The sequence below is a fragment of the Nicotiana sylvestris genome, chromosome 10 (genome assembly GCF_000393655.2).
Source record: "Nicotiana sylvestris chromosome 10, ASM39365v2, whole genome shotgun sequence".
Lineage (NCBI taxonomy): Eukaryota > Viridiplantae > Streptophyta > Magnoliopsida > Solanales > Solanaceae > Nicotiana > Nicotiana sylvestris.
In genome coordinates this window covers 18,591,720-18,610,712 of record NC_091066.1, presented here as the reverse complement: position 1 = coordinate 18,610,712, position 18,993 = coordinate 18,591,720, and the positions used below count along the sequence as shown (strand labels likewise).

The 18,993-nt window shown below is 36.1% G+C and overlaps 1 protein-coding gene across 1 annotated transcript; it reads left to right on the top strand.

Annotated features, from left to right (window-relative positions):
• The first annotated feature begins 693 nt into the window (after nt 1-693).
• On the top strand, nt 694-1,110 carry LOC138879062 (uncharacterized). Its single transcript, XM_070158636.1, has one exon. It carries the CDS (start codon nt 694-696, stop codon nt 1,108-1,110), a length of 417 nt encoding a protein of 138 aa, XP_070014737.1.
• The last annotated feature ends 17,883 nt before the right edge of the window (nt 1,111-18,993 follow it).

Here is an 18,993-nt window from a genome sequence, read left to right as displayed (position 1 = left end):
ATATTCTCTCAAGAAGCAAAAGTATTCATCTGGCATTGAAGTCAATGGTGTGTCAAGAACAAGAAGACAACTCCACTAAGGATCAGTTTCTAAATGAGTTTATGTATATCCATAGTTGAGTTGTAATCTTGTTATTTGTTCGTCATTGTAATTCCTAGTTTGCTTTCTTAGAAGCTTTGTCTTAGGAACAAATCAAATTCGTAAACTTCTGAGTTTATGTTGTGACTAGGGATATTCATAAGTTTAAATCCTTTGTAACTAGGAGAGTTATAGATTGGCTTGTGGGGGTTGCATCACAAGTTAGTTTGAAGTCTTTGCAATAGGGTGTTTGCAAAATGGCTTATAATAGGTAGATTACAAGTTAGTAGAGTTAAAAGCCCACAAGAGTAAGTCGTGATTTTTTTATCCCTTTGTGTGGGATTTTTCCACGTAGAAAATCTCTTGCCTTTTTTACATTCATTCTTTACTGCATTCTACGTATCATCTCATAGAGGACCAGGTACTCTATAGTTTGGTGGACTCACATAAACTAACATTTAGTATTAGAGCAGGTTTCTCCTATCAGGCTAACACCTAGGAAGGATCCTAAATGGCTGCTCCACCAAACTTTGAAGAAGGACAATCAACCTATAGACCTCCCAGATTCAATAGTTAATACTATGGCTGGTGAAGACCCGGATGCATGATTTTATGATGGTAGAAGATTCAGAGTTGTGGGACATCATTTGTGATGGTCCACATGTTCCCATGAAGAAACTTGAAGAAACAGGACCATTTGTTCCCAAAGGGAGAAGAGAGTACAACGACATTGACAGAAAAGCTGTAGAAAAGAACTATCGTGCCAAGAAAATCTTGATGTGTGGCATAGGACCTGATGAGTACAACAAAGTATCAGTTTGTGAAAATGCCAAAGAAATATGGGAAGCTTTACAAACCACACATGAAGGAACTACTCAGGTCAAACAATCCAAGATCGACATGCTCACCATTGAATATGAGCTCTTCAGGATGAAGGATAATGAGTCCATACAAGATATGCACACCAGATTCACCTTCATCATAAGTGAGCTTCACTCACGTGGAGATGTCATTCCAGAAACAAGCTTGTAAGGAAAATCCTCAGTGTTCTACCTGGGTCTTGGGAAAGTAAGGTAAATGCCATCACTAAAGCTAAAGATCTGCAGACTCTGACCATGGATGAGTTGATTGGCAATTTGAAGACATACGAGATAAAAAGAAAGAAAGACAGTGAAAGAAGAGAGCCCAAAAAGGAAAATAACCTGGTGCTTAAGGCTGAAAGTAGCGATTCAAGTGATGAAGATAGTGACATGGCCTATATTACTAAGAGATTTCAAAAGATGGTTTGAAGAAATGGTGGTATACCAAAGTGGGGCAGTTCAAGTAAAACAAGGAACAACAATCACTGTCACAGATGTGGAAAGTCCGGGTATTTCATCAAGGACTGCCCACTCGTGAAATAGGAGCAATACAAGCAAAATCCTGACGAAGCAGGAAAAAGGAACCTGGTTCCAGATAAAAGGTTCAATCGAAAAAGTGTTGCAGACAATATTGTTAAGCAGGATCTTGCTGCTTGGGGAGACTCCTCGAGTGAATCCGAAAGATAATCAGATGTAGAAAACAGTTCCATGATGGCAGTGGAAACTAAAGCAACAAAGTACGATTCACTTTTCATACTGATGGCACAGTCAGATGATGATGAAGAAGAAGATGAAGACGATGAGGTAAACATCAGGGATGTTCAGAGAAATCTGAAATCCTATTCTTCTAAGAAGCTAAAGTCTTTATCTAATGTCCTAATTGATGCCTATTATAGCCTTGTAAATGATAAGGAGATCCTGGTCGTAGAACTAGGAGAGGCCGAACAATCTAGAGATAATCTAGTGGTCTGTGTAGTGGACTTAAATGAGACCATAGCTAATCTTGAACAAGATAAGGAAGCCTTGAGTGAAAGAATAACTAGTGTGGAAATTGAGAGAGACAATCTTATGGTAGTAGTTATTGATCTAAAAGAAACAATAGAAGGTCTTACCAATGAGAATTGCACCTTAGAAGAAAAAGTTGCATCTACTGAAGAGGAAAGGGATGACCTGTTAGTAATATGCACTGATCTAGAGGAAACTGTTGAGGGAATCAATAGAGAACATAGGAATGTAAGTCTTGGGAAATGGAAGGAAGTAGCCAGTGAGTCGTACATCCTGCTTGAAAGGGAGTTAACTATTGTAAAAACCAGTCTCTGCAGTGAACTCGAGAAGAATCAGCAACTCCAAGCTGAGTTGGAGAAAGTAAGAATTGATCTTGAGAAATCCCTAAAGTGGACCTGGTCCTCAAATGTTGTCACTGCCATGTATCTCAACAATAGTGGGAACAAGCAGGGCATCGGGTTCCAAAAGGAGAAAACTCCCCACAACCCGCACAACAAGTATGTCATTGTACCTAATAACTAGTTATGTACCCACTGTGGGAACAATGGGTAGTCTAAAGAAAATTGCCAGGCCAGGGTTCAGTCTGCTCAGAAGAACAAAGTTTTTAGTGATAGAATGACTACTAACAAAAGACCAAGTACCACTCGTAAAAACCGGATGTCGCCTGCATGGACTAGGAAATCCCTCATTCATCCTTTTTATAATAACAAGGGACCCAAAAGAGTTTGGGTTCCTAAATCTAACCCTTCATGTGCATGAGCAGGGAACAGTGAGAGGAAGCGGACTGCGATGGAATATAGACAGTGGATGCTTAAAGCACGAAGCTGAAGAACATCATGAATTTCTTCTCATTGAAAGCCCTGCAGAAAGGGAATGTATCCTTGAGAAGGAAGTAAATGGTACATTCTTAGTGAATGAAAAAGTAGAAAGGTTCTTTCGGCACTCAAGTGGGAACGAGCACTATGTGAATGGCCTAAAAAGTGCAACCACCAATCTGATAACTCGTCAAGTGGTCTTAGTAGACAAAGGAAAAAAGAACATTCACTCCTACTAATCATGAATCTCCACAAGTTGGCCGTATGAGATGAGTGAAGTCGCAACCATGGCAGGAAGGATAGGTATATGCAAACTTCTCACCTCTGAATAAATTAACTCAGCCAGACCTGGTCCGTGGTCTTCCAAACTCAAGTGTCGCCTAGACATGAGTTCACAAAATGATGGAGGAGGGGGAGAAGGATCACGTACAATTTCTCAACACCAAGGACTCTACAGCAAAATGGTGTAGTTGAAAGAAAGAACAGAACTGGAAAATGCTGCATGGACATTGCTCATCGCCTATGGAATCGCCAAGAAATTCTGGACAAAAGGAGTGGATATTGCTCTCTACTTTGAGAACAAGTGTCGAACCAGGTTCCTTCTAAATCAAAACCCACCAGGAGCTACCTAATGGAAGAAAATGCCTTGTTCTTGACAACATGAAGGATCAGCTTGGGAAGCTGAATGCAAAAAGACGAGCGAAGGAATCCTTCTGGGGTGCAATCCACAAAATAAGGCCACAAAGTCTCCAACAAAAGGCATACTAAATGGTAAGAGGTGCTCTTGGGGTATCCAACAAGACACTATCCCTTTGCCAAGAAAGAAACGATGAGGATCAATATGATGAACCAATCCTGTCTCTGGGAAATATCTGAGGCTTCAATAGGGAAGATAATAAAATGAGTAAGATGAAGGAGATTAGCGAAGGACAATGCAACATCATCCTCCACGCCTCATAAAGAACCTGGTACGTCACCTACTACGACTGAAGTTGAAGGAAGAGTAAAGATGCAGCTCATGACATTGCACAAGCAGCAGAACACAAAGTGTGTGGAAATCAAATCAACCTCCACATATCCCTCTTCAATCAACTTCTGTCTCAAACTAGAAAACCAAGGTTCCCATCAGCTTAACAAGTCAATCACTCCCTTTCACTCTAGAGCTAGATAAGAAGATGTTGTCCTATGGAAAATAAAAGTGCTTTTTGGAACGGTTCACCTGTCATGTTTCATGTCTTATCTTCTGGGAGACAAGGAAGCAAAACGGAATTGCCTCATCAACAACTGGAGAGAAATTTCAAAAAACAAGAGGATCAAACACATCAAAGGGTGAGATCTTCTTCTGAGGATCAATATGAAGAAGGGATTGATCGGTGGAAAGCATTGCAGAACAGAAGACCAAACTCCAGATATCTACATCAAAGCCTCAAGTAGAGAGTATTACGGATAAATCAAGATGAAGATGGGGTCTCAAAGAATCTAATGAAGAACCTGATCCTCCATATGTTAGCTGTGTAAGACACCGTCAGGTAAAGATAGCTAAAGTGTTTTCTGACCAAGCCTAACTCCCATCAATAACGTTGTAGATAAACACATATGACGATCATAGAAGCTAAAGGTACAGTTATGAAATGCGAGAGGGGAGCTGCTAAAACCTTGTTCAAAAGATTACTCTGGCATCGGGTTTCTGTATCTCAATTAGTAATAATGTGCTTTATTCTTCATGCCCTTTCTAAACAAAAAAAAATTGTAATTCAGCTGCCACATCATCCGACTTTTCAACATCTGTGTGACATGTCTTGTCTTTCAAATCCTTCCATCCCCTCTACACGATAACACTTCCCCACAAATATACCGCCGTTTTCAGGACTATTCAGAACCTGTTTCGCTCTCCACTCATCATTAGCTCTTCTTCCAATAAAACTTTCTTTCTCTCTCACAGCAAATCATGAACCTTCATCTCCTTTTTGTAGCTAAGATCTTCTCCCTATCTCTTTTTTCTCTCTCTACTCGTCTACCAAGTACTCATCTAATGGCGATAAAACAATCGTCTCATTCTCCCACCATTAACACCGCTCCTACATTATCATTTTCCTTGAAATCATCCCCAAAGCGTCATTATTTCACGCCTTCTACCACCTTACCCACTCCTGGTTCCTCCTCCACTCATACAATTTTTCCATTTCTGATAGACCCTATTTACTACTATTTTGAGAATCATATGTTTAGTCAATCCTACGATCTCATCAAAGACCACACAGGAGGTTTTACTCCTCGAGTATCAGAAGCTCCTAAGGATGATCCTGACCAGTATCTGAACTCCTTCATGTTGGACTCAGTGACTCTCAAGGAGTCACCAGAAAAGGAAGCAACTCATAACATCATGGCTATAGCTGCTGAGAGTCTGATGAATGAAGGAGCATATCTCTCTTCTGAGTACCAGGGGCAAGAAATTCCATTCCTAAGAGATGTAAGAACCACAACACTTCTTGACTTGGCTTATGAGATATTCTCAAAATAGCCTTCTGATGAACCTGATCCTCTTCCATGTAAACTCTCTCCTGCACCTCCTGTTCACTTCAAACTCTTAGAGTCTTTCTCCACCAGGTCACTACAGCAAGAGAGTTTTGAAACCTCATTGCAGAAAAGCAAGAGGAGCATGTCAAGACAAGGAAAAAGAGGAAAATGAGTCCAAAGGATTTCATCAAGAGTGTGTTAGTACACCGGACAGACAAGGATGCTTCTAGGGAACTTGGTTCCTTAGTACAACAATCTATGACTGTTAAGGAAACTATTGAAGAACAGAAAGGGTCATCCGTGAAGTACAGCAGCAAGTCTAAATGGAGTCCAACTAAGCTAGTCGTGTCTGAAGACAATGTTGTGGGGATGGCAAGATGGAAAGGAAAGTCTGTCGAAGGGTCTAGCAAACAATAAGGGGAAACTGGTAAGTAACCTGGTTTAACAAGGTCCATGACCTGTGATGGTGTTCTGTGGCAGCAGAGATAAGAACTCAAAAGGTATTATGGGGTCGTACATTTGATCCAGCAATTTCGGAGATGGCAGGCATGAGACAAATTCTAGAGATTGTGGAATTTCAACAACGGGAACACATGTTTGAAGGGGGCATGCCTCTAGTGTACTAAGATGTAGTACAAACCTTCTATACATCTCTTTTCACTGTTGAGGGGGATCACATCTGTGCGCTCGTAAATGGAGTGGACATTGTACTCGACGCTTCAACGTTGGGAAAGGTTCTCAGAATTCCGTATGTAGGTGTATCCTCAGTTAAGGGTGTCTGTGGAATAAACTTTCAGAGAGCTATCATAAAAGAGCAAGCTATTCAACAAGGGGAACATGTCCATAATAAGGTATTGCTTCCTGAGTACCAGCTTCTTTTTGAACTAGTCAATAAATTACTCTGACCCCGCTCTGAAATGCGCTCCTAATGGAAGTGCTTGATGAGTTTGTCCTAATCAATTTGCCAGCAATCATGATAGACCATATGCAGAAGGTGGCAAATTTTAAGGGTGGAAATCATGGGTTACCTTATGGCTTTCTCCTTACTCAGGTGTTCAGATTCTATAAGGTCCCCTTGGGAAATCCCAGAGTGGGAACATGCAAGTAGACCTTCTCTAAGACCACTCTAGAAGAATGTGAATGTATAGAAAAAGTTGGTGGAAACATCTCGACCATTTCTCAGCTGATCAACGCTCAAAATGCAGCCTTTGAGGAAATAAGAAGGCTGAGGGCTCGAAATGCCATACTGGAAACTCAACTCAGTCAAGCAGCTAAAGGATCCGATTCTGTATATGAGGAGGTTGCCCGACTGACAAAGGAAAATGAGAGACTTCGAGCTCAATTACTTGAAGAACAACTGTCTGCAAATGCTAGACTGGACCTGATTCTCAAAATCATTGGTGTCTCTTCCTCCAAGCCTCCTGCCTTTAGTGTCCCCTAGGATCCTCCTAGTATCAAGCTATTTTTGCTCCAACATCCTGTGGCTGCTGTTTTACTTTTGTTTGCTTTTTTTGTGATGGCATGTTGAACTTAACCATTACTGCTCCTGAATTGCTCAGTCCAATGTAAACATTAATAAAATAGCTCCCTTTTCTTTGCCTTTAAAATACTGTGTTCCTCTGGCTTCTCTTTTCTGTCATGTTGTGTACACATATGTGGCATGAGCTAGCTGTGTTAGACTTCTTTATACTTATTACCTTACTGTGCTTCTCTTCATACCTATACTTTTTAATGATGCCAAAAGGGGGAAGCGCAGGATTGATGGGTAATATGAGGGGGCAATATGTTTGTGTAAAGGTGAGGGAACAATCAGGTCTGAGATTGAGGGGGAACTATAATCACAAAGAGGGAGGTCTAAGATTAAGGGGGAATTGGCATCTCATCTGGTTATTTCTACTCTAAACAAATACTATCCATGCCTAATTTTGTCATCATCAAAAAGGGAAAAATTGATGGGTTTTCAACGTCTTAGCCTTATGCTTATTATGTTTTGATGATCTAACAAACTTGTCGTGATGAACCAGATAGAAAACCTGGCCCACAGGATACATTTCATGTGAACTGGTTGAAGTCTGAAAATCAGCAAATGGATGAACCACCACAGTGAAGAACACAACAGGGACTTGGTAACCTGGTCCCTTAGGGTTCTCTGACACAAACAAGTTAGTGATTGTACGCATTCAACATAAAGAGGAACATAACTGGGACCTGCTCCCTTAGGGTTCTCTGACAGAAGTACAAGTCAAGTACACACCTGGAACGTAGCAGAAGAAAGTGACCATCTGGCAACTGTCACAGAAGAGGAACACAACTAGGACTTGATCCGTTGGTATGTCCTGACAGAAGTACAAAGTCCACTATCCAGTTGGAACGCAACTGCCCAGATGTGGTTGTGCAGACGGTATAACAGTCACTTCTCATTGGGAAGAAACGTACACCAAGAGTTGACATCACTATCCATTGTGCTATTTTTTGTGATAAAACAACTTGGTGCAAGATACACCATTCTTTGTGCATTCAATGATATTCTCTCAAGAAGCAAAAGTATTCATCCGGCATTGAAGTCAATGGTGTGTCAAGAACAAGAAGACAACTCCACTAAGGATCAGTTTCTAAATGAGTTTATGTATATCCATAGTTTAGTTGTAATCTTGTTATTTGTTCGTCATTGTAATTCCTAGTTTGCTTTCTTAGAAGCTTTGCCTTAGGAACAAACCAAATTCGTAAACTTCTGAGTTTATGTTGTGACTGGGGATAGTCATAAGTTTAAATCTTTTGTAACTAGGAGAGTTATAGAGTGGCTTGTGGGGGTTCCATCACAAGTTAGTTTGAAGTCTTTGCAATAGGGTGTTTGCAAAGTGGCTTGTAATAGGTAGATTACAAGTTAATAGAGTTAGAAGCCTACAAGAGTAGGTCGTGGTTTTTTTATCCCCTTGTGTGGGATTTTTCCACGTAGAAAATCTCCCGCCTTCTTTACATTCAGTCTTTACTGCATTTTATGTATCATCTCATAGAGGACTAGGTACACTATAGTTTGGTGGACTCATATAAACTAACATATACGTTGGTGTCAACCATGCCCGTGAGTCTTATATTATGATTGTTGTGACTCCGTTATGTATTGTCCATGCTTAATATGATGATTTCAAATGTTGAACAAGGCTTATGAAAGTATTCTTGGTAATTGACCATTGTGGAGCATTGACTCAAGTTGAGACTTAGGTTGTGACATTCAGGTTGGAGCATTGGCTCAAGTTGGCGTCCCCTTCTATCCTTTCCATTCTGTTTTTATTTATTTCAGAGACAGACTTGTATTTTTCTATTCAGACCACTATTTGTAGTACTCATAGATGGTCCGTGACATTCTGACACCAGTTCTGGGTAGGGTTGTATTTTGGATTTTGGTACTAGTATTGGGTTAAATTATCAGATTTCGTCTTCCGCACTTTTATTATTATTATTATTATTATTATTATTATTATTATTATTATTATTATTATTATTATTATTATTATTATTATTATTATTATTATTATTATTCCGCTATTGATCACATGTTAATTTGAAATTGTTAAAAGGTTAAAGAAAAAGGGTAATAAAATCTATAACACTCGGCTTGCCTAGCTTTCACGAGTAGGCGCCATCACAACTCCGAGGGTGGGAAATCCGGATCGTGACAAAATAAATTTTTAAAAGATAAATATAAGGTTTGAACAAAAGCTACTGGGTCAGCTGAACTCGTATGTGGCTCTGCCCCTGACTGTAAATAACATTGTTCAAAAAGAATAACAAGTATGTATTTAATAAGTTGACACTACTCGCAGGTAAAGCTAGGATTTAAAGCTTATAGTTTTGAGATTATAATATTTTTAATTTATTGATTTCTTAATCAATAATTTATACACATTCAATAATTTTTTTTAAGATAAATCCAAAATTTGAATCAAAGTCCCGAACCTAGGGACTAACACTCTAGCTCTGCCTTGTTAATATATGTTTAGTTGTTAGAGAAAGTAAAGCTTTAAAACTACGTTATAATTTATACGTAAACTCACTTACAAACTAATAAATTGTAATTATTGAGCGCAAAATTTTTAGTACGCCACAGTGCGCTAAAATACTCCAGAGTCGAGACCAGAAAGTTTTAAGATTTGACAATAAGCCACGTCCCAATAAAAACAAAACAAGGCCTGGATTGCGGGGCTTAAGTCAATTCGATTATCGATTGCTTCTTATTTTTATGTTGGATTTTAATTGCCAGCTCAAATAACATCATTCTTTGACTTGTTTGTATCTTTTTACAAATATATATGAGGATGCTGAGGCTCAGCCAGCTAATGTTATTTCCTGTCAATCTGGGATAGGCTTATCTTTTAACATTTTTAATATGTTCAATTGGATACTAGATATTTTTATGGTGCAAATAATTGCTATACATTTGAATATCTTCTCATGCTTCCTTCTGTACAAAATATGGTTGCATTTGGTAGTTAGTGAAAAATATTTTCAAAAAAAAGATATTTATTAAATATTAATATAATATTGGCATATTGAAGAGTTTTTTGGTGAAATTCTTGAGTAATAAATATTAATATTAATGTCAGTGTTAATTGTAGCAAGTAATATAAAATTCGAAGTTAAGATAGTTGTACAAAAAATGTTTTTGCCCATAAGTGAGGAGAGTCTTCCCCTTTTGCTGAAAAATGTTTTCCAGTAACCATACATCAGAAAATAACTTTCTCATAAAAGTTATTCTCGTTGGAAAATAACTTCTATTATAAAAAATACACTCTAACATCGTTTACGGTTGTAGCACACCCATTTAGAAAATTATTTAATAGAATTAATTATAAGGGTTATTAGATTAAATTTGTAAATCACCTTTTCATCTCCTCTAGTTACTATTTATCTCTTTTCAGTATTTTTAGATTATTTTATTGGATTAAGAGTAGAATTAAAAAATAATAATTAATGCTTTCTTAATTTCCTAACGCAACACAATTTGGCCAAATTGATTTGACTTACGTACAATTATTTTGGACCGGAAAAGACTAAAAAGAGTACTGAATTATATTGGACCGGAAAAGACTAAAGAGTACTGTTTATAGAAAGCTTCAAATATATGAGAAAAATTAAAAAATAGTCAGATTTATAAGTGGTCATTCAAAAATAGCCACAATTTCAAAAGTAATCGAAATTTAGCCACTTTTCATGTAAAGATAAATCTGAATGAAAACACTGTTCAAAATTAAGAAAATACTCCAGCATAGTATACTGGAACTCCAGTATATTATGCTGGAGTTTCAGTATATTATGCTGGACTTCAAGCATATTATACTGGAGTTCCAATTTAATATACCGGTCTAGCATAATATGTTGGAAGTTCATACACAGGTGCTCCAATCTCCAATATATTATGCTGGAACTTTCCGCGTGTTGGAGTTCCGGCATAATATACTGGAAGTTCATACACAGATGCACTGATCTCAAGTATATTATGCTGGAACTTTCCGTGTTGCAGCAAAATAATGACTATTTTTCAATGACTTTACAAACGCTGACTATTTTTCAATGACCAGTCCGAAAACTGGCTAGCCCGTGCTATTTTTACCAAATATATTTGGTGGACGTGAAATATTGGGCATATGGTTAATAATAAAATTATAGTTAATAATAAGATTATTTTTCTATCCGGTTTCTAGCTATTAATCTAGGAGGAGTTACGTTGTTCAGATGCCTCTCAATTGAATCTCCTTTAATTAGTTTGTCTGAAAATTATATTGCATAAATACAATAAAATAAAATTGTGTGTGTGTTTGTTTGTTTGTATATGTACTTATATTTAAATACTATACATAAAAAAAAGTCAGTATACTGGGATGCTCAAATATTACTTTAGGTTCGAATGTTTGAATTTTAAATGCGACATTCTTACATTTTTCTGTTTGAATACCCTTATAATTAGTATGAGTACAATGTTAATTTATCTCTAGTGTTAAAACATATGCAGGTACAACTTCTTCATATCATGTCTTGGTTTTCAGAAATAAATTTCTGCATACAAAGAAAGTGACGAAGTTTGCCAATTGCTGTCAAAGTGGGTTTACATAAGTTGGGTTGGTTCGAGTTTTTCAATTACCAAATCAAATCAATTGTGTGGGGTTATTAAATCTAAAGACCAAACCAAACCAATAAAAGTCGAATTTTTTAATTTCGGGTTTTCTCGAGTTTTTTGGATTTTCGTTGTTTTTCATAAAATCTTCGTAACATAAAATATAGAATTTGTGCTCTGATTTTTTTTAATCCAAAAAAAAAATAGAGCTATATATAATATTTTTCAAGAAAATAACATAAAATATGAAATGAGTCATGATATTGTACTAAAATATTCAATAATAGAGATAGTAAAATAGCATATAAAATATTATTAATAAGCCATAATAAAAATGAACATAATCTAAAATTACTAAGTTGCTAAAATAAGTACGACTAATAGGTACTATTATTTACATGATTAAATACTAAAAAAAACATTATGCATTTTATCTAAACTATGGAAAAACTAAAAAAATAGATATCCAATACTATTGTCATTTCTAGTACAATTGAATTGAATGTCTTTTATTAGCATTAATATTGATTTGATTTCAGTTTGGACTGTTACGCCCTGAACCTGGGGGCAAAGACCGGCACCCGGTACCTCACCTATCATTGCGTACCAATTTGCGACTAAGGTACTCTGAACATATAATGTCATACTTTGGCCATGGGCCACATTGCAAGAAAAATTGCGAAGCAAAACATAAAACTGAATGGAAACTAACGCTAGCTAAACATCAATATAAAGCTGGGCCGGCAAGGCCGTCATAACTACTACAGTTGACAAACCAACAAATATACATACAAGACCTACAAGCCCAACATACTACACTAACTGACAGAATATGTCAACAAGTCTCACTGATGGATGTACCATGATCAGAACAGGGCCCCGACCTACCATAACCTATATACATATATACACAAGATGTACACAAAACTTCTAGACCCGGCAACTCCGAAGGACGTGGAGCTTACCGATAAAGCTGAACTCGGGCAACACCTACTAAGGAGGTCTACCCGTCTGTCTGTCTGAACCTGCACGCATGAAATGCAGCGTCCCCAGAAAAAGGGATGTCAGTACGAAATAATGTACTGAGTATGCAAGGCAATAAAATAACTGAAAGCTGAAACTGAACTAATAATATAATAGCTGAAGTAACTGGGAGTCAAAGATAATATGAAGATATGCTTATCTGCTGGTACTGACTCAACTCTCTCAATATAGTAAGTAAAATAATTGTCCGGCCCTATATATATATATATATATATATATATATATATATATATATATATATATATATATATAAACTGCTCTGCCATAGTAGGCTCGCTCATAGGCACTTGGCCATATTAAGCTCTGTATCTCGGCCGACTGGCTCGCTCATAGGCGCTCGGCCACAGTAGGCTCGGTATATAACTTACCATCTGATCATAGGTTGCCCAATAGGGGCCTGCCCATCAAATATAGCTTGATGGTAGTGAAAATACTGTGACACTGTATATATATATATATATATATATATATATATATATATCTCGGCCATTATGGGCTCGCTCATAGGCGCTCGGCCACAATAGGCTCGGTATATAACTTATCATCTAATAAGAGGTTACCCAATAGGGGCCTGCCCAACGATTATAGCTCGATGGTGGTGAAAATACTGTAATATATATATATATATATACACACACACACACCCTATGCTCTCTTATATATATATAGTATGTATATATATATATATATATATATATATATGTGTGTGTGTGTGTGTATATATATATATATATATATATAGAGAGAGAGAGAGAGAGAGAACCTCTTCTTTCTTGACTGGAAGGAGATAATACTCAATTGAATATAAAGTCCCGACAAGGGAGAATACTGTAACTTATGAGATTAGGATAATGTACATAAATTCGGGAGTATGAACTTCTTTTTATGCCTCGTTATCAAGCACATGTAATTACGAGATCATGCCAAAATGGAGGAAGGGCTTAGCCTTAACATATTCGGAGTAGGGAAAAATCTGTATAATATTCTTGGGAAAGGTTGCACCGTACTTCCTTAGAATTGTAAAATCTCACGTTGCTTAAGATACTATGAAATCAAGTGCTCCATCGTGAATTATTTTGGTGTTGTAGTAGGAAAATGTTATGAATTCTCTTCATACATTCTAACGTTTGTTTGTAATGTTTGTAATAGAAAGAACATATACATTATTTGCCACCTTTCAATTAGATTTATGATTCCCTTATTTGGGGGGGGGGGTGACACGTAATGGAATTAATCCTTATCCAATAATTTCCTAATTAATTAGGCAATATCTCACTACCCAATAATTAATTAATTATTCACAAAATTAAGAATTATCTCAACTTACTTAAAATATTACTCACTTTTAATAGAACTTGTACATCTTCCTAGCATGGTCATGTAGTACCTATGACACTAGTCCATAAGTACCGGGTATTATGGCTCGTACCGTATTTTATTCCAAATCAATAACCTTCGACGAAACTCATTTTCTATGATTCGTTTACCCTTTATCTTTCACGGCACTTATTGCTTGTTATAAATAGCATAAATGCTTATAATCTCAAGAAAATCTCACCCTGAGTCTACGTCAATTAATTGAAGACGAAACTTTAACGTACGAAAACGCGAGATGTAATATGGACTTTATTTGAATTACTAACATTTATGGAGTATAAACTTATTGGAGCATTCAATAATTATAAGTTCAAACTTGAAATAATATGTTAAAAGATAAAATTATGAAAAAGTTTAAGAATATTTATAACTTATACTACAATAAATACTTTTATGTATTAAATATATTTAAAACTTCTATACATGTAATGTCGGATTGTTTGGTTTCGATTTGACTTTTTTAGTTAAAATCATACCAAACCAATTATTATCGTTTTTTTTTTCCAATATCAAACCAAATCAAATTGAACCATAGTCCGATTTTTTTTTCCGATTTGGCTCGAATTATCAGTTTGGTGTGGTTTTTCAGTTTTATTTGTCCACCCCTTGTAAAAGGAAGAGACTATAAAAAGAAATTCATAGTTTGAACTAGAAATCAATGCTCCGGTAAGTTCAATAGTAGCTTAGATCTCTATGATCTTCAGATTTCAATGTCAAATATTTTATCTTCCTTTATTTTCCTTTTCTATTCTTTCGACAATTCCAAATTTAATTTCTGTACTTGTTGTACTTCTAAAATAGTAATCTGTTCTGAACCACAGCTTTACATGTTGGAATATAGAAACATCGAAAATGAGAAATTGGTGGTCACGGATGTTGACAAATTAGAGTGAACATTGTTTTAGATTATGTTGCCTGTATTATAAGCAACATAATATTTTATCAGCTTTTTCTTGCAACTTTTTCATTTAATGCCATCTCCGAAATTGTGCTTTCCTTTTCTTCCTCGTTTTTAATTTCCTTGTCTAATTTTTCGTGGTATATACGAGTTTTTGTACATGCGATCAGGAGGTCATTGATTCAATTCGTGAAATTAAACAAATTCTTGCATGCAGAAAGCTATAATAAAACTGCATGTGCGATCAGGAGATCATCCGATGCAGTTTTGTTTGAAGAATACGACGTTTGGATACATTGTATCGTACTGTCACTTTAAATACCATATTTGTTTTGATTGTTATTTAAATTTTATTGTATTGTATCGTTAAATCCATCGTTACGTAACGACGAAAAGTGACACTTTATAGAACGACGAATTTGGCGTAGTGACGTCATTTTCTTACTTTTTTCTTTCATCTTGCTCTTCCTTATTATTAAATTAATTATAAATTATCCTTTATCCTACTTTTTAATATAATAATTCCACTATATATCCTATTTTTTCTTAGTAATGTTGCAAGTTTATTCTTCATATTGTTGGTGAGTAACATCGCAAAATGACGGCAAATGATATAATCTATCCAAATATTGTATTCATCAAACAATACAATATAATATGATACATTATGAACGATATGTAACAACAATCCAATCAAGCTATAATGTGCTTCTTTCTTTTCTCAAAACCCGCACATAACACAAACATAATGCATCAAATTGTCCATTCAGAAGTGGTTCATGTTCATTTCTTGTATGGTTAAAGTTAACCATGCATGCATCTGTGAACAGGTGAATTAAATAATTCTAAACATTATTACATTTAGCTTCAGACTTACTGTTTAACGCGACAATACAAACCCTTAAGGATTTGTAGGGTTGCTATAGGAAATTATTTGTTTAATTGTTTACAGTGTTCAATTAAAAGTAGGTCAAATAATGTATAAGGTCTATGAAAGAGCTTAAAATGCGAAGTGGATTTTGATAAAATAATTCTTAAATAGGCATACTCTGTTAGTAATCTGTATTTGCAAAGTAATTCTGGAAATAAAATAACGTAAAAACAGAAATATAGAAAAAACAAAGTTTAATCCGAGCCCACTGAATTCACAGTGTTTTCTTAAGGAACTTAATCCCCTCCTAGTACCTAAGGTTGTGAATTATTTCCTCCAGGATATGACGGATTACACACTTGGTATAGCGGTACTTCAAACCCCAGTATTTCAGCGAACACAAAGGGCGACAGCAAATCACACTTACTGTTGCTTTGTTGTAGTTAAGACAATGCAGAAGAAGGAAGGAGATTTCAGAATTTTCGTAAGGAAAATTTGAGGGAATGACCTAGTATTTATAGCCAATAGGTTGGGTTCAAACAAAGAGGTGCAACTCTTCATGATGATTGTTCGCGTAAATTGGCCATTACGTAAATGACTATTTATGCAAAATAAAACAAAAAAATCATACGCGGAGAAAAATTAAATTACCATTACAAAAACGGCTAATTTGAATTAAAGTAATTTATGTTAATCTTAATAAATAAATTTGATCCAAAAAATTAATCAATCAATCAGATCATTTGACCAAATTCAAATTCAAATCCAAATCTGAAGCCGAGTCGAGCAAGCGAGCGACGACGACGACGGGAGGCTTGCCTTCTTCTCAACTCTTTAAGAGATAGAAGAAGAGCAATCTTATATATACCCATCAAAACTCTTTTCCTCCTCCAATATGGGACATTGTCCCTTTGTCAAAGAGGAAAATTCAAATATTTCTTTTTCTTCTCCATTCCCATTCACTCTATTTTAAGCTAAACTAAATTTAAACCCAACAATCCCCCACATGAATGGGGAATGACTAATCACAAAAATCTGCATGAAAACTGTGTGATTCGCAAGGAAGGATTGATCGCATCTGGATAAGTAGGTTTCCCTTTGAACTTTTCGTAGTGAACTTATGTCGGATACACTCACTCGGTCAATTGGTAGATTTGATATCTTTGAACCGTCGAACTTTGATGTATACCTAGACAACTATAAGTCACACAATCAATCATTAACCGTCTATTGGTTCTTATTGTTGTGTTCGTTTCAGCCATGAACATCGTCTGGTTTCATAAGTGCATAGAGAATTGACCTTGCAAAATTCTCCTTGAAGCGGCTAACACTTCACACTTATATAGGTGATTCCTAAACGTGTCATACCGTAGATACACTCTTTGATATACCTCGTATCAAATTCAGAAATTATTAAAAAGCCTTAATGCTTTATCCTTGGTACTGAACATTGTCACATCACGAGAATGGACCAAAATTTTAGTTGACAATGTTGAACCATCATTACTGACTTTGTTTGATTTCCTTGAACCTAGATCTTGGGATCTCCAGTCTTCTAGGCCGAGTTACTGCAAAAATGACTTGTCCTCGTCCATAGTCCCATTCCCTTCAAAGATCTTTCAACTAACTACCTATCTAGTTAGGCCTTTCGTAAGTGGATCCAACACATTATCGTTTGACTTTACTTAGTCAATTGTGATAACCCCCCTAGAGAGTAGCTTCCTAACGGTTTATGTTTTCATCATATATGACAAGATTTATCATTATACATAATGTTCTCAGCCCTTCCAATTGCCGCTTGACTATCACAATGTATGCATATTGGTGCCAATGGTTTGGGCCAAAATGGAATATCTCTTAAGAAATTTCGGAGTCATTCAGCTTCTTCACCGAATTTATCTAAGGCTATGAATTAAGCCTCAATTGTAGAGCGTGCAATACACGTTTGTTTAGATGACTTCCAAGATACCGCTCCTCCACCAATAGTGAATACATATCCACTTGTAAATTTAGAATCATTTGAACCGGTGATTCTATTTGCATCACAGTATTCTTCAATCAATGCAGGATATTTACTGTTGTACAAAGCAAAGTCTTGGGTAAACTCGTTTCATCGCCATAAGGTGAGATTGACCTGGATTTTACTCGTGTATCGACTCAATTTACTTATAGAAAAAGCTATATCTGATCGAGTACAATTCATGATATTCATTAAACATCCCAACACACGAGCATAATCCAATTGTGATATGTTTTGCCCTTTGTTCTTTGCTAGTGCAAGATTCACTTCAATTGGAGTATTTTGCAACTTTAAAATCTAAGTGCTTGATTTTTTCAAGTGTTGTTTTAATGTAATGAGATTGAAACAATGCCAGATCTTGAGGATTCTTATGGATCTTAATACCCAGGATTAAATCAGCAACTCCCAAATCTTTCATATCAAACTTGCTAGTTAGCATACACTTAGAAGCATTTATGTTGGCAATGTCTTTACTCATTATCAGCATATCATCTACATATAAGCAAACAATGACTATGTGATTTCGAACATTTTTAATGTACACACATTTACCATATTTATTTATCTTAAAACCATTTGACAATATTGTTTAGTCAAATTTCGCATGCCATTATTTGGGTGCTTGTTTTAGTCCGTAAAGCAACTTAACAAGTGTACATACCTTCTTTTCTTTACATAGAATCACAAACCCTTCAGGTTGTTCCAAGTAGATTTCTTCCTCCAAATCTCCATTTAAGAATGATGTCTTAACGTCCATTTGATGAATTTTAAGACCATATACCAAAGCTAATGCTACTAACGTTCGTGTGGACGTAATTCTTGTAACTGGAGAGTATGTATGAAAATAGTCAAGATCTTCTCGTTGTCTATACCATTTGACCACAACTCTTACCATATATTTATCAATAGTAACATCATCTTTCATTTTCCTCTTAAAAACCGCTAAAACCTAACGGTCTATTTTCAGGAGGACGATCGACCAATTCCCATGTATAGTTGTTCAATGTGGATTCTATTTCACTATTGATTGCTTCTTTCCAAAATTGTGATTCCGAAGAAGACATAACTTTTTTAAATGTACGAGGCTCATTTTCCAATAAGAAAGTCACAAAATCTAGTCCATATAAAGTAGACGTTCTTTAACATTTACTGTCTTGGATCCTCTAGATTAGATGCACTTTCTTTTGTTTCTTCCCGGGATCATTTAGTTCTTTCACCAATCGAATCATATTCCTTTTTATACGGATATATATTGATCACGCCCAACGATGCCTTATAAAAAGGAGAAAGCGGCCACTGCAAATATATTCTGGTTAACAAGTCCGGAGTCGAATTCCATAGGGAATTAACCTATCAATCACAGCTATTGGACTTACACAAATTCACGTATTCAATC

Coding starts and splice junctions, on each gene's coding strand:
- LOC138879062 (XM_070158636.1), top strand. CDS start 694: ATGGTAGAAGATTCAGAGTTGTGGGACATCATTTGTGATGGTCCACAT.